Source organism: Epinephelus lanceolatus, chromosome 9, assembly GCF_041903045.1.
Source record: "Epinephelus lanceolatus isolate andai-2023 chromosome 9, ASM4190304v1, whole genome shotgun sequence".
NCBI lineage: Eukaryota > Metazoa > Chordata > Actinopteri > Perciformes > Serranidae > Epinephelus > Epinephelus lanceolatus.
In genome coordinates this window covers 17,703,521-17,728,101 of record NC_135742.1, presented here as the reverse complement: position 1 = coordinate 17,728,101, position 24,581 = coordinate 17,703,521, and the positions used below count along the sequence as shown (strand labels likewise).

General features: G+C 40.2%; 3 protein-coding genes across 5 annotated transcripts; 1 reads left to right on the top strand and 2 right to left on the bottom strand.

Moving 5' to 3' along the window:
* The first annotated feature begins 3,848 nt into the window (after positions 1–3,848).
* Positions 3,849–15,107, top strand: smyd1b (SET and MYND domain containing 1b). 2 transcript variants are annotated; one of them, XM_033618622.2, is made up of 10 exons: positions 3,849–4,103; positions 4,848–5,024; positions 6,392–6,605; positions 8,398–8,528; positions 8,727–8,765; positions 11,056–11,251; positions 13,122–13,214; positions 13,395–13,558; positions 13,707–13,875; positions 14,805–15,107. In XM_033618622.2, exons 1-10 carry the CDS (start codon positions 3,982–3,984, stop codon positions 14,967–14,969), a joined length of 1,470 nt encoding a protein of 489 aa, XP_033474513.1. In that variant the 5' UTR covers positions 3,849–3,981; the 3' UTR covers positions 14,970–15,107. The 2 variants fall into 2 exon arrangements, with proteins under 2 accessions (XP_033474513.1, XP_033474514.1); XM_033618623.2 differs by lacking the exon at positions 8,727–8,765.
* A 1,689-nt stretch (positions 15,108–16,796) lies between these two features.
* On the bottom strand, positions 16,797–17,732 carry LOC117250438 (fatty acid-binding protein, liver-type). The gene is made up of 4 exons (XM_033618741.2): positions 17,577–17,732; positions 17,189–17,361; positions 16,973–17,065; positions 16,797–16,881 (listed from the first exon to the last, which is right to left on the bottom strand). Exons 1-4 carry the CDS (start codon positions 17,641–17,643, stop codon positions 16,831–16,833), a joined length of 384 nt encoding a protein of 127 aa, XP_033474632.1. The 5' UTR covers positions 17,644–17,732; the 3' UTR covers positions 16,797–16,830.
* Positions 17,733–19,820: 2,088 nt separating this feature from the next.
* Positions 19,821–22,428, bottom strand: oxt (oxytocin). Of its 2 annotated transcripts, none has more exons than XM_033618739.2 (4): positions 22,326–22,428; positions 22,092–22,216; positions 20,959–21,163; positions 19,821–20,181 (listed from the first exon to the last, which is right to left on the bottom strand). In XM_033618739.2, the coding sequence occupies exons 2-4, from the start codon at positions 22,209–22,211 to the stop codon at positions 20,036–20,038; spliced, it is 471 nt and encodes a 156-aa protein (XP_033474630.1). In that variant the 5' UTR covers positions 22,212–22,216; positions 22,326–22,428; the 3' UTR covers positions 19,821–20,035. The 2 variants fall into 2 exon arrangements, with proteins under 2 accessions (XP_033474630.1, XP_033474631.1); XM_033618740.2 differs by having other exon boundaries at positions 22,092–22,213; positions 22,326–22,409.
* Between the last annotated feature and the right edge of the window lie 2,153 nt (positions 22,429–24,581).

The window sequence follows — 24,581 nt, the reverse complement described above, 5'->3', positions numbered from 1 at the left end:
TTATATCCTCACCTGCTATCTCACACCCCTCATAGATGTATGGTAATAATCATCTGCACATACTGGAACGCATTTTTCTCTTTTGCTCGTCCCTTTCTTTACCTGCTGAAGCAGTGAGCAGCACCAGTGTGCCCCCTGCAGGGTTGGAGAGAGACATCCAAGGCCCAAAGCACACATAGGTACATCAAAAACTCAAAAGCATTTCTTTTTGTGGAAAGAAATCCTGTATACAAACATGTCAAGGCTACAGGATTATGTGTGTAACTTAAGAAGATTTTGGTTCAGTTTTTATCCTCTCACTGGACACTTGTAGTTCAGTGTGATCCTCTGATATGATGCATTTACTTACTCCCAAACCCAGTTTTCTATATGTAGGTTAGGGTAGTGTGTTGTCTACAGTATGGTTAACCACTCATCTATAAGCCAGTGCAATCTTTATGCTGTATACAACTGAACTGGCAAATCTCTGAAGAGGAGGCCTCTGTTTCTGTTACACTTATAGGACTGTCCACGAGGGGGCAGTGGTGTACTGGACCTTCCACAGCTGCAACACTGCTGTAATCATGGTGGGAACAGACAGTGCAGTGAGGAGTACCTGGATCTCGCAGGTCTCCTGGGATTTTCTGGCACCATTTGGCCGGTATGAGGCGCTGTAACACCTAGCTCCTCTAAGGTGGACCCCAGCTCTTTGTATATCTCTGCCTCCACAAATAACAAAAAGCACAGAGCACGCATAAAAAACCTTGTGTGAATCATACATTTTGTTTGTTTTAAAAAATCAGACAATATATATATGCATATGTTTCTTCACCATGCTTCTCTCATTCCCATTTGTTACGTTCAACAAGCTCTCTAAGCTCTGCACATGCACATATACACATACAGACATAACATATTGGCAGGCTGTTTAAAGTCACATACAATGAATCATATACCTGGTAACCAGCATGGAGAGGACTATAACAGCTTTGAGAAAAGAAAAAGAAAAGAAGCTGAAAGGATATACTGTACCTTGAAATTTAACCATCTAGTATACATGTAATATAGAGCACAAGAGGCAACATATGATATTTTCTTCCTGGTTTCCTTCAGGTCCAATGGACACAGACATGCAGAAGGAAATTTGAAGGTTAAAAGGTGTCAATTATCATCTGTTACTCTGCCAGGAGTCTGCAGCCAAACTAATGAAGCTGCTTCTGGACAATGACCTCTCCTCAGGAGCACACCTCGACATCTTCAACATGTTATGTCAGTATGAGACAGAGAAAAGAAAAATGATGCCCATCTAGCTCTACTTATTGCATTACTGCAAGTTGGATAAAAGACTGATGCTCTTTGCTGCTACTCTGAGGTGAAAGAGTTAAACGTAGAAACAAATAGAGGACAGTAGACTTGCACACTTTTTGTGTGTTGTTGATTTTAAGAGCTTATTAAATGGTCAAACATAATTAACTCTACTGTTTAGAGATTTTTTTGTAAATATATGACTGTAATTCTGTATCTAGAGATCACTTTTGTATTTGGATAGATTAAAGCCTTTTACCTCCAACTTTTCATTAACGCACCACAGAACTTTTATTAAAGGAATACTGGTATCAATTACTCACCCCTGTTACATTTAATTCAGGAAGATAACTTTGTTTCTCTCCCATGCCTCTACGGTGAACGAAGAATTAAAAAAAAAACATTCCTCATGAACTGAAGTCATGGGGTGTTCAACAACAGTAAACTATATCAAAACATCTGTTTTACAAACTCTCACGCCACTTATGCAGTGTAATTCAAGTCATTCATACAGTCGTATGCTCGGTACTTCCCAAACACATGCATTCTTGGTAAATGCATATTTTAAACACATCTGTATAAACAGCACAGTTACACTACTTGTCTGTGTGTGAGACTGTTAATGTGGAAGTGTTTTAAATAGTAAGGTTTTACCAGAAATGCACGTGTTTGGAAAGTATGAAATGTACAACTGGATAAATTAAACTTGGATTATACTGCACAAGAATTGTCTCCAGTTTGGGGTTCTTTGTTCACAGTGTTTTCCTCAGGAATTGAACATAACACAGGGTGAGTATTTGATATACAAATGGTCATATTGGGAGTGACATAAAAAAAAGAGTGCTCTGGGTACAATGCATGGCAGAGATACAACTGAAACCTCCAAGTTAAAGGGTTAGTACAGACTTTAATGAAGTGTGGTGTAACAGATACTGGCTAATACTTGGTCTGTGAAGCACTGCGATACACACCAAGCAGACAAAGTGTGAATAAAAATGTGAGGATGTATGCACATATGGGAGTTTTAATGTGAATATGTTCCCAGGGCGTCAGATACTCCTGCTTTGTCACGCCCCTTGGCATGTGATGTTGACGCCAATGGCTCCCTTTAGCATCCTAAGTACTAATATCGTAGGTAACTGGACTTGCTTGCGTTTTTTGAAGACGTTTCGCCTCTCATCCAAGAAGCTTCTTCAGTTCTAAATGACTGGTACAAAGTTGCAGGCTATAAACCCTATGTGGGTGGGAACCTTTGCAGAGTCGTAGGGGTCACGTGAGCTCTAAACTAAGAGCTGAAACCAAAAAACCAAGAGCTCACGTGATCCCTACGACTCTGCAAGGGTTCCCACCCACACAGGGTTTATAGCCTGCAACTTCGTACCAGTCAGTTACAACTGAAGAAGCTTCTTGGATGAGATGTGAAACGTCTTCAAAAAATGCAAGCAAGTCCAGTTGCCTATGATAGTATCACTTACGATTACCATGACCTGGATGACTGAGAATCTTCACCGACTCCCTTTAGCATCTTTATGAGACACACCAGGCTTTCGATGAACTCAAATCCACAGCAATTCTTGATGCTGAGTGCAACTGATTATGTATAAAGAAAAAGAAAAACCACGTGGGCAGGGAGGGAGGGGAGTTGGACAGGTCAAACAAAAACAGACTTTCAACCAGGAAACCAGAGTTGGTGTCCCATGTGGAAGCAAAGGTCAATGTGGTTTTAAGGTAACAAAACCCAATTTAAGTACAGTCATCGCGCACTGGCATTAAACGTGATTTATTTCCATCACGTTATATTCCAAAACATGATCTGTTTCTAAACCTAACCAAGTAGTTTTGTTGCTCAAACCTAATGGCGACCGTTGTGCGTCACATAGATACACCATAGGGTGCCCTCTGCATCAGTATGAGGCCTGACAAAGTGTCGGTATTTGACCTGAATGAGAACAGCTTGATATGTTCAGTATGTCTGTGTGTCAGTCCATCTTTGTCGCACATGTGGGGCCAAACCTGGTAGTCCACTCATAAATGGTATGTGGGGTCTGGGGAGCTCAAGCTGGTCCCCTGCCGGACAGTGTTGTGTTACAACTCATGATGTAATTACAGATAGAGAGAGGGAGTAAGTCACAGAAAGCACCAGAAGAGGGTAGAGACAGAGAGATTGACCAGCTCTGTTTCTGTCAACTTCTCGCAGCTGTCCAACGTCACCACGGACTCTTGACAGACAGCCCCAACTGAGTGCCAAAAATAACCCTCAGGGACCAGGCACCTACCAGTTCGTGGTCGGGGGTGGGGGGATTTCTGCTAACTAACAAGCCAAAAAGCAAAAAAGTATCACTACTAATTTAAATAAATGGACAAATCTGAGGGAATGACGTCCAGTTTTAGTGGTGGTACCAGGTGACGTTGGTTGGTTTTATTGACAAATCAAGACATTTTACATCTCACTGGTCTCATTAGACAAATCCCCACCCACCCATTCTCTGTGTCTGTTGGTACAGTTCAAGAGGTGGATGGCTATTTTAGTACCTCGGGTGTGGAATGTGCAGTTGTCACTCTTGAATGCAGGAGGCACAGATTGGACTACGAGTTCCTCAAATACCCGAACGCTGCATTTAGCTTCCCTCTCCCTCTGAAACGTTCTTCTCTCACACGTTCACTCACTGCTCACCAGCATCTCAGGAACCAGCTACCATGGAGAACGTGGCGATATTTGACTCACCTGGAAAGGGGAGGGGCCTGAAGGGGACCAAGGAATTTTGGGCTGGAGATGTCATCTTCTCCGAGCCCAGCATTGCAGCTGTTGTGTTTGACAGGTACAGTGATGATGCAAAGAGTGGATGTGGATGCTCAGTGGTGGGGGATGTGCTCAGATCTGGCCCTTATGGGGGCATTTCCGCAGCTGAACAATGTATGTTTTTGTAATTTATTTCTCTAGATTTACAATGTAACCACAACATCTTACAATTTCCTGTTTTGGAAGGCTGTAGAGTCTGATTTTGGTCCTTAGGTGTACATTTTTACATAACTGTAAGTGCTGGTAACATGAAAGAACAAGTAGTAAATGTCAATAACCTTCTCTGAGACAATCAGAAACAAAAGTCACTAACTTGAAAATGGTGGGATCACTTTCAAAGCAAAGATGGGATGCATCATTTCATCACATATTGTCAACAGTGTTGTTTGTGATGGATTGTGAAAGGGGCAAACCAGCTATCAAATGTAGAGGACAAAATTATAACGGACAAAAGTTCCAGACTTTTATGTTTAGTTGTATTGTCCTTTAGTGCCAGTAATTTTTCTGAGGAAGACTGGGAACATCAAGTTGAGAATACTTTGTGATGACATGATGTGATCTGGAAAGGAAGAACTCTCAGCTGAAAGATTGTCTTCAAATTGGTAGAAAGAGGAAAAGTACTTGTCCGCCAGTAAAGTACAGTCAACATGCTTAACTCCTCTTTGACAACTATCTCTCAGACTATTGTATCTACAGTATACATGTGCTGTAATATATTGATTATAACCTCTTTCCTTTTTCTCTTTCCTCTCTTTTTCTGCAGTCTAACAGAGCGTATTTGCCACAGCTGTTTCCGCAGACAAGACAAGTTGCAGAGGTGCGGCCAGTGCAAATTTGCTCATTATTGTGACAGAACTTGCCAGCGTGCCGGGTGGGCCGAACACAAGCAAGAATGTGGTGCCATCAAAGCTTATGGCAAAGCTCCGAACGAGAACATCCGGTAAGTGGAAGGAACTGGGGGGTGATAAAAAGGTGTTGATGCTTGATTTTAGTTTTCTTTTCTTTTCTTTTCTTTTTTGTCAACAATATACAGGTTAATAACCCACAGACTAAGAGAAAGAATTACTCTAGTTTTTCTTTGTAATGTAGACAAAACTGTACTTTACTTTCAGTCAATCCTCATTTGGATGAATAATAAATAATTAAACAATAAATTATAATAATAATAATAAATAAACTAAAAATAAACTCGCTTTTGGCACATTACATGTGCATGGACAAAGACATTCCTAAAACGTAACTTAACAGAGCAATGATTCAGGCTTATATAGTGTACTTCACACATCACACAGATGTACCTAGCATAGGGGTCCAAACATCCACAAGGTCTCGCTCTGCAGTATCTTAACCTTCAGACACCCTGGAGCCTCCTCACGTGCCTGCACGCAGACAGTGAAGGACTCTGAGGCTGAAAGTAGCTAAACCATGACCCTGGATGAATCATGCATTCATACAATTTCTATTATTATACACCATGACGTTCAAATACTTTCATATTGAAGAATTTTTCCATGGAAGCAAGTTTCTTAAATTGTTTTCCCATCCCATTCGCCAGAAAAAATGTCTGCGTTGTACATTTCTGCATTTGTACATTATTTTGTAGTGGATATGTTGAAACATTACATTTCTCAACAATGCTGCAGTGAAGGTGTGGTTGGGTTTGGGCACAAAAACCATTTGGTTATGGACAGGCAAAGATCAAATTTTGATGAAACACCCACATTTGGTGGCTCAAAAGCCGGTGGAGAAGCAGAGACACCCAGGTTTGGTTGCTCAAACTCTACCAGGACACACAACAGTGTGTCTGTGCCACAAACACCGGTGAAAACGCCAGGAAGGGTCGCCAAAAAATGTGTCTCACCATCCATCATCCCTTCTACCTACAGATGACAAAATTAGCTCATATACTACATCACAAACATTACAAACATTGATATGCTATATAGGAAATGTACAAATGTAACATATCTGTGGTATGAAGAAATGTACAACGCCAACATTTTTTCTTGGTGACTAGGCTGTTTTTCACAGTGTACGATTGGTTATCTGTCCTACTAAATCAGAAAAGAAGGTGCAATGTTGATTTTGATCAGAAAACATTAATGCTTAGGGCAACAGCTAGTGGAAATTGATCTTTTTGATGCCACTGTGCGCAGTGTTTATTTCTGCTACATCAATTGTTTTGTTTTTTTACCTTAAGAACCCAGATATGTTTTGTTAATAGTAGGTCAGTGTCAATAAAAATATTAGTCTCAGTAATGTGTGTCCGATGTAATGGTGACCCGCTAAGTGCTCCGTCTTCTTTAGTTTGGTGGCCCGCATCCTGTGGCGCCTCGACAAAGATGGGAGTGTGATGTCAGACATGCAGCTGGTCACACTGGAGGAGCTGGAGGACCACATTACTGAGATGCCAGAAGAGGAGATGCAGGACTTAAAAGTGGACATCCACAACTTCCTGGACTACTGGCCACGTACCAGCAAGCAGCACACAATTGACAGTGTGTCACATTTATTTGGAGTGGTGAGTTTATATGTGTTGTCACTTTATTGGCCATGTCTCATTTTCTCAAGTTGTGTCCCAAATCAGGGGCTTTGTTCCTCAGAGGACAGAAAGACAGGGAGCTGAACCTGCACATCTGCACCAAATTAAACAGTCCAGCCTCACAGAGACCAAACTGTCTTCATTTGTCCTTGTCAACTCGTAAAATCAAATATTTTCATGTTCACCAGCAGCACAAAGCAGTAAAAAGCAGTGGTAAACTCTTTAGTTTATGGCACAAGTTGTATATTTAATTTTAAAGTGGAAGGACAGCTGGAACATGAAGCACCCGGTTGATAGAAAAATGTTAAATATTTGCAAAAGTTATATCTGTCTGTGCTTAGCAACATGTCTCAGCTGTGATAACAACAGACAGAGGAGTTTATACACCCTGGAGTGCAGATCATGTGTGGTATCTACAAGTGGCTAACCCGGTGATAGACGTCATGAGTTGACAAAACTGCCCAAGTTAACCTTTAATCAACCCACTAAGGGTAGTAAAGAGCGTAAAATTCAGGAAAAAAGAAAAGAAATGGCTGCAGTTCTGGTTTACAATGGGACATGTGGTTCCCAGCCTTTTCATCTTGTGACAAAGTGACGTAATATAATTTATATAGCAGTTTGACCAAAGAGCTATATTTCCTTTAAATACTGTTTCATTTACATACGTTTGAGAGGCCTGAAGTATTCCACAATAAAAAAGAAAGACAAACATAATTTGTGTTGCTGAAGAATTTGTGCTCATTTCATATCCAGTTTATCACCTTAATACCCTTTAGATTTATCTTGTGACTGTGTACAATAGTAGGAATTACATGTTGGTTTGACATTGCTTTATTTTTGTCCATAAATGGGCAGTTCACCCCAAAATCAAAATACATATTTTTCCTCTTGCCTGTGATGCTATTTATCAGTCAAGATTGTTTTGGTGTGAGTTGTGAGTGTTATCGGCTGCAGAGATGTCTGCCTTCTCTCCAATATAATGGAACTAGATGGCACTCAGCTTGTGGTGCTCAAAGTGTTCAAAAATACATCTGAAAAACTCAACAACAATGTCTCTTCCCATAAATCATGACCTGGTTACTCAAGATAATCCACAGACCTTGTTGTGAGCAGTTTCATGTAGGAACTATTTTCTTTCTGCCCACCAACTGTATCACTGTGCAGAAGGAATGGTGCATCTATTGCTATGCTAACTAATGTTACAGCTCAGCTGAGGAGGACGGTATTAATGTTTACATCTCGTGCTGTCACGAGCACAAGCTTCTCATCCATGAGTAGATGTATGTTTCCTGTTCTGTGGTGATATAGTGGGTGGGTGTAGTTCAGTAGACAGAAAATAGTTGCTACAGGAAACCGCTCACAATAATGTCTGTGGATTATCTTGAGTAACCAGGTCATGATTTCTGGAAAGAGACATTGCTGTTGAGCTTTTCAAATGAATTTCGGGGCTGCTTTGAGCACCACAAGCCATCTAGTTTCATTATATTCGAGAGAAGGCAGACATCTCTACAGTCGATATCTCCAACACTCGGCAACTCACACCAAAACAACCTAGATTGGTAAATAGCTCTACAGCAAAGAGGAAGAATATGTAATTTGGATTTTGGGGGTGAACTGTCCTTTTAAAAATGAGAGGAAAATCTAAAGCAAACAATGAAGAATACTTTTTTTTAATTCTCACTGTGCACAAGTTGCAAAAACACCCTCTATTGTTTTTCTCGCACATTTAACAGCTCTGTGTCCACATTAATGTTTCCCCTCTTTCTCTCAGATTAACTGTAACGGTTTCACTTTGAGCGACCAGAGGGGCCTCCAGGCAGTGGGAGTTGGTCTCTTCCCAAATTTGTGTTTAGTGAATCATGACTGCTGGCCCAACTGCACTGTGATCCTCAACCACGGCAAGTAAGTGAAACAAACAAACAAAACAAAACAACACTTTTGTTTTCTCTGTCCTTTAAAAATGTAATTATATTCAGCTCATTGCAAATGTTAAAACTTTTCAGAGTTTTGTGTGTGTGTATGTGTTTGCGTGCTATTGTGTGTGAATGTGTGTTTGTCAGGTTGTATTTGGTGTAAAACTGCTTCCTGTTTGTCTTTCAGTCAATCGGCTGTGAATACTATGTTTCATTCTCAACGGAGGTGCGTTACCTCAACCTCAGCCTTTCTAAAGTGTTATATATTAAAGCACCATTGAGACTATCACACTAAATAACTGCCATCCTCCCTCCCACTCCATCCACAGTCAGTAGTGCCCTGTAGTATGCACTGTAGGTTTTATACGTAAATATGCTATCATGCTACTTGAATGCTCTAACCTTTACTCAGCCTATTTAGTATAACAAAAGGCTGGTATGAGTTTGTTCTGTCCACACAAAGTTTTCCTCGTGCTGCTGGTTTGTCACTTTGTGTGCTTGTCCACGTGTGATTACAATGTGTGTCCGTCCATCATGTCACAGATTGCTGTCTATTAGAAGCTTTTCTCATTTATAACAACCGTCATTAGTTCACCTCTAACACCGTGTAACGCCAGGCTTAAACTATATTTCCACGTAGTTATTTTTTAAGCTAAATATCCTTAAGTACTTCATATTTAAGCCCTTTATTCCATTTTTTGCATTTTTTAAATATGGGATTAAATATGGATAATACAGTGGCTGACAACGGCAAATGCACACAAACAGCCCCCACCAGGACTAACCACTGCACCTGGAGGGACAGGGCCTTTTCCGTTGCTGCTCCCACCTTCTGGAACTCACTCCCTAAAGACTTCAGAGACTCCTCCTCACTCTCCACCTTCAAGAAAACCCTTAAAATGCACATTTCAAAACTGCCTACAACCTCTAAATTCAGTGTATTTTGCCCCTTTCTGCATTATTTCTCTCTCTACCTGCCAATGGATTTTTTTTTTTTTTTTGATCGTGTTGTTGTTCTCTGTAAAGCATCTCTGAGTATCTGGAAAAGCGCTATGTAAATCCAATTTATTATTAATAATATCATTATTACTTCTCTATTAGGAGAAACATGCTGCAGCTTCGGAAACAATGCCAATGCCAGAAACTTCCTGTAAATGAAAAAATGTGCTGCAGATAGTCAAACAAAGTCAGTGGCCCTCGGTGCCACCCTTTAGGTGTGAGGTATGAGATTCACAAGGCGATGGCACTTCTTGATGCTCTGAGCAACTGCAATAGTAAAAAGAGAAAGTCCGCAAAGGGTGGGTGAGAGTGAAGGTGTGTGGGTCAAACAATCTCCGGACTTTCACACAGAAGACTGCTGTCTGTCTGAAATCAAAAGTCAATGGACTTATTTCAGTAACAATGTAGTTTGCTAGTATTATGCTAATGATATATGACATTTGTGACGAATGTCACCTGACGTGATGTAATGTTAGTAACAAACACACATATTTTGTGCCAAACCGTTTTGAAGCTTCTTTTTTTTTTTTTTAAAGATATGTTTTTGGGCATTTTTGCTTTTAATGGATAGGACAGCCAAGTGTGAAAGGGGGAGAGAGAGGGGGGGGGGTGACATGCAGCAAAGGGCCACAGGCTGGACTCGAACCCAGGCCGCTGTGGCAACAGCCTTGTATGTGGGGCGCCTGCTCTACCACCGCCCCCCAAGTAGCTTCTAAGTTTATTTTGAAAAGAGACTGTATGCATGAGTGGAAATGAGTGGAATGAGTGGAAACTGTAGGCCCGCATTTCCCATGAAAACAGAACTTTATTTTGAAAAGACACAATGCATATAATGTGTTTAAATTGACATGTCTTCCTTGAGCATCCAAAAGTGACCCAGGAGAGGTTACTAAAGCAACATATTTTGACATGTAAGGCCACTGACCGTTGGTATTAGATGGGTTGGGAGTGTACATTTGCAGCGTGCTTGCTGCTGATGTATTTGTTTTGCTGCACATTTTTTCATTTGTACCATATTTCAATGATATTTGTTTCTCGATTTTCGGATTTGTTTTTGAACTGGCACTGTTTCTGAAGTTGTAGCACACTTCTCGTAAGGGAAATGTTTTGTTTTGTAGTACGTGTGCCCTTGTCAGCCATTCTACAATAGTTTTTTCAAACATTTGTTATATGTGCCTATAAATCCTTCATTTCTCAAGAAATAAAACAAATCAAATGGGAAAAAAATTAAATTAACTAAACAATAAATGAAAGTAAATATCTACTAAAAATGGTTCCAGACTTGTATAAAATATTCAGCTGCTTTAACGTCAATAAATTCAAATTCATTCACAGAATTAATGAGCTGAATTTTGGCTTAAGTGTGAAATAATCTTTATTAACACTGATTCCTTCAATCCTTCAACTGGACTGACTGAACTGAAAGCCACACTGTGGAGCAGGGTTTCACCATCAAACAAAAACAGTAAATGACAAATTAAATTCTGCTCCCATTTAACTGTGTTTCTCTTTTTCAGGATTGAACTGCGCTCTTTAGGTAAGATTGAAGAGGGAGAGGAGCTGACAGTCTCATATGTGGACTACTTGAATTTGTCAGAGGAGAGACGAAGGAAGCTGAAAGCACAATACTTCTTTGACTGCACGTGTGAGCACTGCAAGAACCACACCAAAGACGACTTAAAGCTGGCAGGAAGGGAGGTGGACGGAGTCAAGGTTTGTGTCTCTGTACATGTTTGTCTTTGTGTTGATTTTATCGTTGAGTTTCATGAACCAGGAGATTAATTTTTGTACTGCACAAGGCAGGAAAGGACAAAACCCTCTCACTACATGTACAAGTACTGACACAAGTGATAAGGGCAGACGAGAAACATGAGACGCAGAGCCGCAGTGACTATTTTAAGCAAAGAGAACCCTCAGTGGATTCAGCTTCCAAACTATGTGTAACGACGTGCATTCACCCATGTGTAGGTGTAGATTTTTCAGGGAACACGTCTCCCTCAATATTTAGAACAAGTGCCTTTGTCCCTCCCAATAAAAACATGAAAGGACTTTTACTTTAAAAAACATAAACACCAATGGATGCAGAAAGGGCACAAATTGGTGCATAAAATATTCACCAGAATGCAGGAAATTAAATGTTCAATGCTCAAAATTTTCTGGCTGAGGCCTCCAAACCTCCTGTTTCATAGAAAACATACACCCTCATGTGAGGTAGAGAAAAAAAAGTACTTGAAGACAATGTTTTACCACGTGGCAGGAATTATTATCTTATCCATTTTATATTCTATCGTTTATAGTTTAACTGGTGCAAACGATCAGTACCATTTAATACTCTGAGATGTGTAAATCAATGCACGACACGCCATAAAAGTGGAGCAATTCCTTGTCCTTGAATGATACGGCTTGACATTATCTTAATCTGTGAAACACACACACACACACGCACACACACCACATACACTGTGTAGTGTATTGTAGATTGTAAGTGTGGGTCAGAAGTTATAAATAGCATGTGTCAGGAACTATCAGCAGAAAACAAGTTCAAGGAGTGTATTGGTTTATTTTAAACTATATAACTTTGATGTGTCGACCACAGCTGTTATGATATGCCAACTCTGCATGCCTGATAATGACCATAAAAACTATGAATTGTCTTTTAATCATATATGAGAGGAAACTGTTAGCAAAATACACATTCAAGTCTTGGACAGGACCCAATCAGCAGGTCAAAGGTCTTCTTAAGATAAAAATTATCAGGCCTTTGCCTTTATGGACTTAGTCAAGGCAACCCTGGGTTTCTCAAAAGAAATAGTGTGTACTCTTGCATGGTGATGTTTGCACAAGATATTCAAGTTTTTGCCCCTATTCCAACATAGAATAGAATATATCTTTATTGTCCACCATGGTCGGAAATTTGTCTTCGGCTCACCAAACACAAAAGACAACATTGTAAAGCAAACAGTCAGTAAGGCAAGCAAATAGTGTCATTACAAAACACGTAACACCTTAAATCAGCACATTGTCTGTCTGTTGTTTAAAACTCAATCAATCATCTGGTTGAGTTAAGGATACTGATGGCACTCGGGATGAAGGACTTCTTAAATACATTTTTGGTTGCCAGAGAGACTCTATAGCTCCCTCTTTCATTCCTTTGACCATATTTAAAATGTCAGCAGTGCGAAATTTGCACATTTAAAAACCTGTTAATATCCAAGTCTTTCATAATGTTTGAAAGAAGGTGTGTTTCTTCTTTAAACCAACAATGTGGGCTTTTCTTTTGGGCATGCATCTCTACCCCAGCCTTGCAAACTGTTCAAGTGTACAATGCATCCATGAAATAACACTGAGCCCACCATAAACAGGCAAAAGGCTATGTGCTGCTATGTGCAAATGTGCTGTAAACATGCCCAAACTATGCTCCTAAAGCCTGAATAACACCAGCATATCACATATGTCTTAAATTCAGAATAGTGTAAAAATTAGAATGATGGTGGAATATTAGAGTGCATGTCAGTGTGTTACGTGATGAGTGGTGCAACAGTTCTTGATTCCCTCATTAAAATGTGATCAATGTGTCCCATAGCCTACAGAGGCAGAGGTGAAAGAGGCAACAGATTACTGCTATCAAATGCTGGAGAAGATGGACAAAGCTCGATTAAATGGAGACTACCATGAGGTATTGTGTCAAATCATTTACAACACTAACAGAACACAGATTAAGTAGCTCCATAAATATATATTTTTGTTATCACACAACAGAATTCAAGCCTTACTTCCTTTTTTTTTTCCTCGCCAGTGCTCTATCCTACTTCCATGTTTTTTTAAGATTTTTCTTATGTTGTTTGTTTCTCTTCAGGTGGTAAAAATCTGCAAGGAATGCATAGCGAAAACAGAGCCCGTTTTGGCTGACACTCACATCTACCAGCTGAGGATATGGAGCACACTGAGTGAGGTGCAAGCTTACCTGCAGTTCTTCAATGATGCTGCAGATTACGCCCGCAAAATGGTGGACGGATACGTGTGAGTGCAGAGATACTGAGATATCTGGTGTGGTACACATAAGGCTCTATTTCTGTCCAGTCATTATGATAAACACACTGAGTCTCTAGTGTAAAAAACAATCAGTTAATAACTACTCAAAAAAAAAACAAATATCTTCCCCTGACAGGAAACTGTACCACCCAAACAATGCTGCTCTCGGTATGGCTGCACTGCGAGCAGGAGTGGCGCACTGGCAAGCTGGGGAGATTGAGGTCGGCCACGGGATGATCTGCAAGGCCTATGCCATTCTCATGATCACCCACGGCGCAACGCATCCCATCACCAAGGACCTGGAGGTAAATGCCTAAACTCAACAGCAATGTCTTTTTCCAGAAATCATGACCTGGTTACTCAAAATAATCCACAGACCTTGTTGTGAGCAGTTTCATGTTGGAACTATTTTTGGTCTACTGAACTACATCCACCTTTTCTAAAAAAATTCCAATCATGTTGTACTGTTTTTGGGCATTTTTTAAATTATTAAAAAGTGAAGGCAACTTGTATCAGTGTTTATGATTTATACTACACTAACGTTACTATTAACTATGCATATTCAGTGTAACTCATCTAGATTCTTTCAGTACTTGTAATAGATCTAGATGCAACAGCCTCTGTCATGGTGATTTGTCTTGTCTTTATTTACACGATTTAGCCATTCTGCGGGTGTGTTTTGTGGTCTGGAAGTGTTTCGCCACAACGTTACGTTGCACATCATGTTAAACAGTTGGGTCCATGTCATTGCAGGCTCACGGCTTATGTGTTTGTCACTTTCTTTTTCATTTTAACCCACACCATAATCTTTTCCTGACCCTAACCAAGTGGTTTTTGTGCCTAAACCTAACCAGACCTTAACCACAGGGCATCATGATGATTTCGAAACGGACTTCGGAACAATGAGTTTAATATGGTCGAACCAATGGGCTGTCGAACCAATGGGCAGTTCCCAAACAGTTCAACTCCACTTTCATGCAGAACATCAGGGAATTGCCTGGCAGTTTTTAGCAGTCATTTTTACTGGTAAATGTGAGACATTTGTGTTGCACGTCTGCATCTTCAAAACCAGAAACAAGGAAGCCGGTTTTGTGGTCTGACAAAATTTCAAGGATGTGCAGAAAAGATTGGTTGAATTTGAATTGTTATGATCACAACATCCTTGAGGCTGACCATAGCTAACTTACAAGTCAACGTTTTTCGTGCTGATGTGTCCTTCCTGATATGTCCACAGGCGATGCGCATGCAGACAGAGATGGAGCTGAGGATGTTCAAGCAGAACGAGTACGTTTACCACAGTATGAGGGAGGCAGCTCTGAAGAACAAACCAATGACCATGATGCATGAACCCATGTCTGTGGAGGAGGGAATCAAGAATCTCTTCCACCGGAGGAAGTAAACCGATCAAAAGAAACTCCTGTTTACTGTCAACAGTTTTCTGAGTGTTGGTGTGTGCGTCTACACATTTAGTCACATGATCATTTTCTGTTTGTCACTTTTGTAGTTACGCTTTTCATTAAAATGATGCCACTTCAAACTTGTGCATTTTGTTTTTAATACTCCGACTACACTTCACTACAGAAATTCATAATGTAGAAAGACATGTTTTTTCTTAAATATGCACTGAAAGTACATCATTAGCAGGAACACAAAGTCCTTAAATTACACTGTTCTTGTCAAATGGTTGGTTCCAACTGTGTCCCAGAGCATCAATAGTATTTAATACTTAAACCCTGAATAAGGCAAAGTTTTAACTCCCAAACACTCAAGAATGCCTCCAGCTTTTTAACACTTGTTGCCTGCACACGTGATGAAAGTGATGTTTCATTGAGATTGTTTATCCTTTGTTTGAAAGACTTTTAATCCCAGTACTCCCCTTTCAATACACCAACCCATGGGCTTTTCTTCTGCATTCTCAGCCCAAGGCTAATTTTGCCCCTTTCCACACACATAGTTTACCTGCGTTATTTAAGTCACACTGCACTTCTGCTCACCCTGGGTTGAATGTCAGTTGAAGCACGTTACTCATGTAACATCTTAAAATTCTATTGCTTATGTAGCGCCATGTCACACTGACAACTTTTAGACCCACCTTGTGACCTCCAGAGCAGGACCAGCAAACCCTTGCTTAAAGTGACAGTTTGAAAAGCCTGCCAGTGTACTACAGTCACCGTTACACCTGGGCAGTGGCACCCCCAGGATTTTTTTTCCACAGGGTGGCCAGATGGAGGTACTGAAAATCTTTAGGTGGCACACCAAAACCAAAAGCTGTAATCACATTTCAGGAATTACTGTTGAAGAATGGGCAAGTTATAACAGTCAGGAGTTATGGAATTGCAAACTGATATACTTGGTTTCTTGTCTTGCAGCCAATTTTACTTAAAAATGTGTATAGACCATTAGACCATAGACAATTTCAGAGTACAAAACAAGTTTGATATTAACTGTTTGAGTATGTAAAGTGGAGCCAAAATTAAAGGGGGACACATTTTACATTGGTATTCAGTCTCTCCAACTTTTACACGTAATGTAGTGTGGCCCAAAGGGTTTAGACAGAGGCATTTTATGGGAAGCAGTGTGTTTGACAGCTGAAACCCATCTGGTGAAAGTAACCTTTTGAAAAGCCAGAAAACTATTGCCAAACTAGGTGTACAAGCTGAATACTGTTGGAGCCACTAGCTTTTGACTGTAGGCAGCTGCTGGGTAAAGTCCCCACACTTATCAGCAGGTCGTGCCTCGACTCCCTGCACAGGTCACCACCCCTTTTCTGTAGAAAGTCAGACTACCACTGCTGTCCACTGGGTGTTTCTGCACCCTGTTCCATTTCAGCTCAACTCTCCAGCATACAAATCTGCAAGTCATACAACTGGCAGCCCCCAGTTGTCAGTTTCATTCATCTTGTGAAGCTTTCCACTTCCAGACATGGTCCAATTCTATACTGTCGCTTCCTCTGTTGAGGAGTCACAAGCCATGTGCAGACGTGGTGCGCAATTCTAGTTTTTGTACAATTCCAACAAGAGTTGAAGTAGCCCCTTAACACACATTTTCTGTTATGTAATCAGTTCACTCAACTCCCTGCAGTCAGGAAAAGTGACCTTTCAAGTCTACACACAAAAAAGCTACATCACCATATTGATTAACGGCTCATTTGATGTTGGAAGTGACACCTGCCAGCATCTAGTTTGACATTCAGTGCCAGTTTAGTTTAAAGAGACAGAGACAGCTGTGCCTTTTTATGTTTTATTATCCCAAGTGCACATTTACACACGTTTGCTTATCCTCTTGTATACAATGTTGCCAAGAGTCATAGTCTGAGGGGAAAAAAAAAAAAAAAAGGAATGAAATTATAAAGCTGAAGAGTCTTGCAACACTGAATTGCAGAAATTAGATTTGTCTACTCACATTGGCAATCGTGTTCCCATCCACCAGTTCTGTGACGGACTCGATTCCCTTCAGGGAGACCTTCAGCTTGTTGCCATCACGATGAACCACCCCCTTTTATAGAGGCAGATTAGGTTAATTTTTTAATTCAGGAAGTTATGCAATTCTTGACCAGTGTTCAGTAATTTTTGGGGATCATTTTTTAAATGAATCACTAAATTTAGTGTCAGCTCTTACCTTGGCCTTCTCCCCAGTGAGGGTCTCCAGCTCTGCCTCCTTTCCAACGGTGAAGGTGTTGACAATGACCTTTGAGCCAGTGGTGATGGTCACTTTGAAGTCGTCACCGTTCTCCTCAATCTCAGAGATGCTCTTAATGTCTTTGCCTTTCTGGATGAGCTCATCAGGGATACCTTAAAGTAGAAAAGCAACTGCGTAAGAAAACTTAATGTTGCATTTCCTTAACTGACAGTTTAACAAATTGGCTGACTGTAATTGCCAACACTTTCCATGTTCCAACTTTGTCAGTGAACAGCCTGGTAACACAAACACTCTTAAAAAACTATAGTATAAACACTTCTAAAGCTACTGATTTTAAAACATTTATCAAAGAAAGTTTAAATCTTACCGATGGCCTTCATGAAAGGCTCAAAGTTCTCCTGAGACTCCAGCTGGTACTTTCCAGAGAAAGACATGGTTGCAGACAGAGAAGGTAAGAATGAGAAGTGGCTTGCTGCCTGTTTTATACTCTCACACTGGCAGTGCTGCAATCATTAACCCCAGGTGTCTCAAATTAAGGCAACTCCAGCCCACTTCAAGATCCACCACAACAGATAAGAGAGAGATAAAAGAGGTGCAGGGTGACGAGACTGAAGTTAGACAACCATTAACGCAGAGGTGAAAATAGTGTGTGCAGTATTTTGAAGTCAAAATGCTGGTCACTTGTGGTTCATGCATGGAAAAAGAATGTAATGATCTCATTCAGAGTCACACGAACATCTGATGACACTGCACGAATCGAACCTCTAAAAGCTGCTGAGTGGACACACTGCTCAGGTTTGCTTTCTTTCCTTCCTCCACTTTCTGTTCCTTCTTTTCATCCTTTCTCTCTGCTTTCCCCCTTTTGTTTTGTTTAGCCAATTCTTTCATAACTCCCCTTCTGTTCTGTTCTAAATTCTTATATACTAAGTTTTCCTTGTCTTTTTTCGGTGCACCTCTATGTGAAATAATATCTAAGATGAAGTTTTACAGAAGACATTTTTTGTCTTTGAGAGCTGAATGTCATACTTTTTAAAGTTTGCCTGCAAGCAATTGAGGTATATCAGGGGAAACATTTTCCCTTACTTTGTCTATAACAGAGAAAACACAGATAACATTTTGAAAAGAAAAAAATGAATTAAGGTTTCATATATTCGTGCAAAAAAAAAAAAAAAAAGGATAAAAACTTTATAAAAATCAGATAAAGGTTGCTCTTCATTCGAGGTTAACAACTGGCAGTTTTCCACCACAACGTTCCTGTTACTTTCACAGTGCTCCTGCTCTAATATACACATTTACGATACACACATATAATTGTATACTTTATTATATGTTTTATACTTTATAACAAGGTTTTCCAGTTGGCACCAGACATCTCTATGACTTCAGAAAGGCGTTGGACTCTTACGTCAAACAGAAGCTCTAGAAAATGTAATTATTCTACGCCAAGATGCGATTAGCATGAGACATTTGAAAGATGTTGGATTTTGGTTACTTAACTACAAAGCCTGCAAAATATTAGTGTCATCTGTGGTCAGTATTTTTATTTTTATTTTTTTGTAATTTACTTTTTTATTGGAATTTAACATTAAACTTAAACTGTATGCGTACATCCGATGTTCAATAAAATGAAATAAAATAGAATAAAATAAATAAAATAATAAAAATAAAAAATAACAAGGGAAAAGTATGAACAGTTAGGGAGCAATCTTTCCTTACAATATACTCAGTGATTTGAAAAAATAAAATCAGGCCTATGGGGTTTTACATAATTGACCCATTTTTGTCGTCAGAATTTTATGTAAAATCAACTTTGGCATCACACATCCTGACATTCAATTTGGTTACCTGACTAAATTCATCTTATATTTAGCCAAATATCAACGTCTAATGGTGTTAGTGGCCGGCTGGGTTTAGCACTGACATATGTCTTCATTTAGCTGATGAAACTCCTGTTGCAGCTCATAGTGACTTCATAACCTCATTACAAAGGTACTTTACTCAGGTGATCAGGGCACTGTTTAAGATAAGATATCTAAAAAAAAAGATAGCTCTCATAGAGCAGACTGAGATACAACAAAATGATGGAGACAGGCATTATGTCAATAATCTGTCATCAGTGTTTCCCAGTGATAATTCTTCAGTCTGCTGTGTTTATATTTCATTTGTTCACTGTTCACCTCGAGCACTGAACTAGAGCTGATTACTATGAAGTACAAAAAATTGATCAAAGGTGAGTGACGACTGTATAAGATAACCGTCGTAGCTGTTGCAACAGTGACATTGTGTCACTGGTGTTGCCACGAAAGCACACATACACACACACACACACACACATGTGAGTGTGTGTGCTTTCATGTGAGGATCCTTTGGATTCACACAGAGGACAGATACAGGATTATGCAAAACCGAACATCTGAAAAGATAAAGATGGCTGTGAGCTTTGTACATTTGGTGATAGTGGAATATAGTGTAACACTGCAGCCTGATAAGCTTTATGCTGACTTGTTCTTTCCCGTATAGTGAAAATCATTTAGAGGGTTTGAAACTGTCTACACTCAGTGAAGTTTTTATGAGTTTCAGTCCGTAGAATAATACAAAAAACAACAACGTATACTCTCTCAAAACTTTATTTCAACATGCAGATATCTGGATGACCACTGTCAGTATTCATCCCTATTTTCATACATAAAAATATATTGACAAAGGCACTCTACAGAAGGGGAAAATGACAAACATAGATATACAGCTATATGAACTACAACTACAAGTCCCATGTTGACTCTACAACTGAAGAGTTTCCCATGAGACCTCTGCGCCAGGAGCAGCTCATTGGTGAACTCTATGAGGAGAAGTGTGACCGGCCAGATGCAGGAGCCTGAGGATGATGTCACCGGGGTCGCTGCCTTCGAATTGGCTGGTTTGGTCGTCTCCTTCCTCCTCGATGAGGCAGGATTGGTCTGTGGTGCAGCTCTCTGTGACAGGGTTTGACAAAAACAAATAAAGGAGGAGTTAGCAACATGGTAGTATGTTATTGCAACGATACACTTTACGATGTGTTGTTATAAGGTTTTGTGACCCGGGACCATGAACCTTATTAGTGCAAGAGGGAAAATGATCACAGCACAGTTCACAGTGACGGAACTAGCAGTATGTTGCCTTTCTAATTGCACTTTACACCGACAAGAGACACTGCATTTGAAAATATGAGTGTCTCTAATAGAAATCAAGCCTCTAATTCTGGCAGCATCAGCAAAATAACATATTAAAATGTATCTCAACTTGTTGTGATCAAACATTTCTTGACAGAGAAACAGCAATCTTCACCTTTTAGCTAAATAAAAGATTATAATAGAATAGAAAGACACTAGAAAATCACATAAATAAATCAAATTACATAGATTACGAGTACATTTATTCAATTCTGAGGTATCAGTATTTTACTTCTACTCCACCACAGTTCAGAGAGAAATACTGTACTTATTTTATGCAACTACATTTATTTAAGAACTATAGTTACTCTTACTTTACCTATAATGAGCATATACAATAAAATGCATTGTTATATAGAATAATGGAGCCATTTTGCCTGCATAATACTTTTACTTTTACACTGTAAATACATTTGGCAGCAACACTAACACCTCTGTAGTTTTACTTAAGTAAAGTTTTGTATGCATGACTTTTATTTTGACAAAGATTTTGCTAAATGCTCTGAATTCTTCTTCCAGTGTACTAAAGACTTGACTGACCTGCATCACAGCAGAGTCCTGAAGCAGCGCAGCGTCCTCCCTCAGATCCACAAGGTCTCCCTCCGGCCTGGCAGGGGGTGAGCAGGTAGTTCTCCTCCATGCAGTGAGCTGTTTCCGGGGAGCCCAGCAAGCAGCCGAGGCCCTCCCCGCAGCAGATGCTGGGGCCGAAGCAGCGGCCCCTGTCTCCAGGGCCACAGGACATGCACTGGTGGAAGAAACGATAAATTATTATTGTCTGTTTAGTTCTTCTAAATGAAATTTCATATTTTTATTCCCTTTTTTCTGTCTGCATGACAATTTCAGTCCAAACTTTTATCTACAACTGTTCTAGGAGGTACATTGACATGTCACCAACAACTGTATATTTAATGTTATTTTACTATGGACCGTTTCATTGCTATTCTGTTGCTAGGGCAACAACTTTGGTCCCTGTTTACTTCCTGTCAGCTTCTGCATTAACATACATTCAAACAGGAAATACAAAGGGACCCATTTAGAATGTTTATGTTGTCCGGTTTGAAACGGTCTATAATTATTTCTATAAATGTTTTCCATTATTCTTCTCTTCTATTGCATGTCTGTCTGTCCTGGAAGTGGTATCTCTCCTCTGTTGCTCCTCTTAACATTTCTTCCTTTAGCTTTCATCCCTGTCGAAGGGTTTTTTTGTGTGTGAGTTGTTCCTTATAAAAATCAAAGATGTAAGGATAAAGGGTATGGTATACTGTAAAGATAACAATCTCAGAACCCAGTCTGCGGAAGATAAGCCTCTGGGGGACACAGCCAATATTTTGGAAGACCTCGGGTAGCCAGAGTGCACCCATCACGTTGACCTACCCCTATAAAAAGATACCTGCATATGAATGCAGATACACTTTTCAAAAAAAGCTAAAATAAAGCTGAATTGTCATCAATTGACAGCCGATTCAGCCAATGCTTTCCACCTCTCCACACGGACTGTTTATCTGCCACTCAGATGTGTTTGGTAAATACTATTCAGACTACAAATGTAAACCAGAATACCAACACTAAAATCTTTTCCGCACACCTATGTAAATAAAAAAATGGACTTTGAAAAAACTCTTTGAATCTATTAAACATTTGTCAGTTTGCAAAGAAAAGTTAAAGCAGCTCACCTTGCGCAGAGGAGCATCCATGATGGACCTCTTCCCACCAATAGGACAATTAGAGATGTAACACGCTGAACATACAGAAAGGAGAAAAAATAGGCACGCGGACACAGCAGCTCCGGTCATTTCTACTGAGAAAGTGAAAGAAAGAAACTAGTTAGTGTCCAAACATACAAAACAAAAAGTCCACTGAGCACAAAATGAAAGATAGACATACAAATCTGCAGAAATAAACCTCACCTGTTGCTTAATCTCTTTTTGAGCAGTAGTGAGAAGTGTTGAGTTCAGATGCTCCTTGATGCTTCTTCTGTTCTTGGCTCCTCACACATGTCTTATATACTTCCAGAGCTTCTTCTGAGAGTGACACAGAAACCCAAAAGCCACTTAGAGATCCTTAATGAGCCACGTTTTACTTACTGTCACCTCCGGAAATGAAGCTGACCACTGGGCAGCGCGGGTCAAAAGGGCCAGGCAGCTCTGCGGCCTGGTTTGCGTCTTGCTATTGAGAATCATTACAGAAGGGCTTGTTGTGCGTGACTGTGCATGCTAGAGATGACGGGAAAGTCAGAGAGGTCAGGAAGTGAATGGGGAGATTTAATTATTCAGAGCATAAGTGGGCACGAGTGTAGTACAACTTTGATCAGCTTTTATTAAAGTAAAAAAGAAGGAAGTACATTATAAGCGGTCTTCTTTATCAACGGAACAGTTCATTCCCAAACCAAAATGCATGTTTTTCCTCTTACTTGTAGTGCTATTTATTAATCTAGATTGTTTTGGTGTGAGTTGCTGAGAGGTGAGGATATTAACCGTGGAGATGTCTGCCTTCTCTCCAATATAATGGAACTAGGTGGCACTCCTCTTGTTGTCATCAACCAGTTACTCAAGATAATCCACAGACCTTGTTGTGAGGAATTTCATATAGGAACTATTTTCTTCCTACTGAAGTACACCCGCCAACTATATCACGGCAGAGAAGGACATGTGCATCTACTCATGAAAGGCTCCTGCTCGTGACAGCATGAGATGTAATGTTAGACATTAATTGAGTCCTCCTTGGCTGAGCTGTACTGTCAGCTAGCTCAGTCGACATGAAACTGCTCACAACAAGCTCTTTGGCTTGGGGTAGACTCACAAGTCAGTCTTTAGACGCTTTGCTTAACTAAAGACTGATGTCTTTCTCCCTGATTTTGTGTTTAGATGGGTGGATACAATTTCAGAGTTTAAAAAAACTCCCTACGTTGCAGAACCAATAGTAAATCTGCAGGGCGGTCCTTCGGTGGCTCGCTGAACTCTTGTGCTCGTAAACATAGTCCAACTGCGTTAAAAGTTTTAAACAAAGTCGCTGTAAGTCCTTCATTTCCACAATCTTGTGGACTGAGCGCATGTTTGATAAAACGGAGTTAAATCTCTCGGCATCCATTTTCAAGCCTCTCTGTGTGTTTGTGTCCTTGCTGACGAGAAAAGGGGGAGTGCACATTTCTGGGAGGGAGTGACCTTTAAAAAATACAAGAGACGTTGCTTTGTTGCCGGCCGTTTTCTCCGGTGTGTTAAACACACTTTAGAAAGGAGTGTCCCCAGATTATCAGAAGGCGGAGATCTCTGATTGTCTGGTGGCGAGACTAGGCTTGGGAAGCCCATTAGCTCACCTCGTAGAGCAGGCGCCCCATGCACAAAAACCTTGTCCTTGCCGAAGTGGCCTTGGGCTCAGTTCCAACCTACAGCCCTTTTATTCAACCCATATTTAACCAGGTAAGTCCCGTTAAGATCAACGATTTCTTTTACAAGGGAGACCTGGCCAAGACAGCAGCACACAAAAAGTTACAGCCAAACGACCACACATTAAAAAAACATAAAAGACACACACAGGAACATGTTAAATATTACAACACCTACCTACAAAGACAAGACCCAACCAACTCATTCATCTTTGCACTTATGAGAGCTTTTAATTCAGGTAGAGAGACCAATTCATGTAGTTTCAAACCTCTTTGAAGGTTCTTCCAAGTGAGAGGAGCACAGCACATAAAAGCTTTCTTTCCGTGCATAAGGAACAGACAATAAAACTAAATCTTCAGATCGCAGACTATAATTACTGTCAGATATCTGTTGAGTCAAAGTGCAAATGCATGAAGGGAGTTTAACCAGTTTGGCTTTATAAATGAACAAATACCAGTGACTGAGCCTACCCAAAGCATTCTCAGGCCAGATGAGATATATATTCCTTCCAACATGTCCTGGGTCTACTCTATGTATTCTGGGCCTCCTACTAGTTGGATGTGCCCGGAAAACCTCCAACAGGAGGCGCCAAGAAGGTGCCATCTAGATCTATTATAAAGGAGAAAAGGCAGACATCTCTATAGCCAATATCTTTAACACTCAGCAACACATACCAAAACAATCTAGATTGATAAATAGCACTACAGGTAAGAGAGAAAATCTGTATTTTGATTTTGGGGTGAACTGTCCCTTTAAGTATCTTTTCACTACAGTTGGGGG

Bases quoted from the DNA above. Each gene is read 5' to 3' on its own strand.
- LOC117250438 (XM_033618741.2), bottom strand. From the start codon at position 17,643: ATGTCTTTCTCTGGAAAGTACCAGCTGGAGTCTCAGGAGAACTTTGAG. The intron at 17,066-17,188 runs GTAAGAGCTGAC...CCTCTATAAAAG, and splicing joins TCACTGGGGAGAAGGCCAAG to GGGGTGGTTCATCGTGATGG. The intron at 16,882-16,972 runs GTGAGTAGACAA...TTTTCCCCTCAG, and splicing joins ATGGGAACACGATTGCCAAT to ACTATGACTCTTGGCAACAT.
- smyd1b (XM_033618622.2), top strand. From the start codon at position 3,982: ATGGAGAACGTGGCGATATTTGACTCACCTGGAAAGGGGAGGGGCCTG. The intron at 5,025-6,391 runs GTAAGTGGAAGG...CGTCTTCTTTAG, and splicing joins GCTCCGAACGAGAACATCCG to TTTGGTGGCCCGCATCCTGT. The intron at 8,766-11,055 runs GTGCGTTACCTC...TCTCTTTTTCAG, and splicing joins ATGTTTCATTCTCAACGGAG to GATTGAACTGCGCTCTTTAG.
- oxt (XM_033618739.2), bottom strand. From the start codon at position 22,211: ATGACCGGAGCTGCTGTGTCCGCGTGCCTATTTTTTCTCCTTTCTGTA. The intron at 21,164-22,091 runs GTGAGCTGCTTT...TTCTTCCACCAG, and splicing joins TGGATGCTCCTCTGCGCAAG to TGCATGTCCTGTGGCCCTGG. The intron at 20,182-20,958 runs GTCAGTCAAGTC...ACCCTGTCACAG, and splicing joins AGGACTCTGCTGTGATGCAG to AGAGCTGCACCACAGACCAA.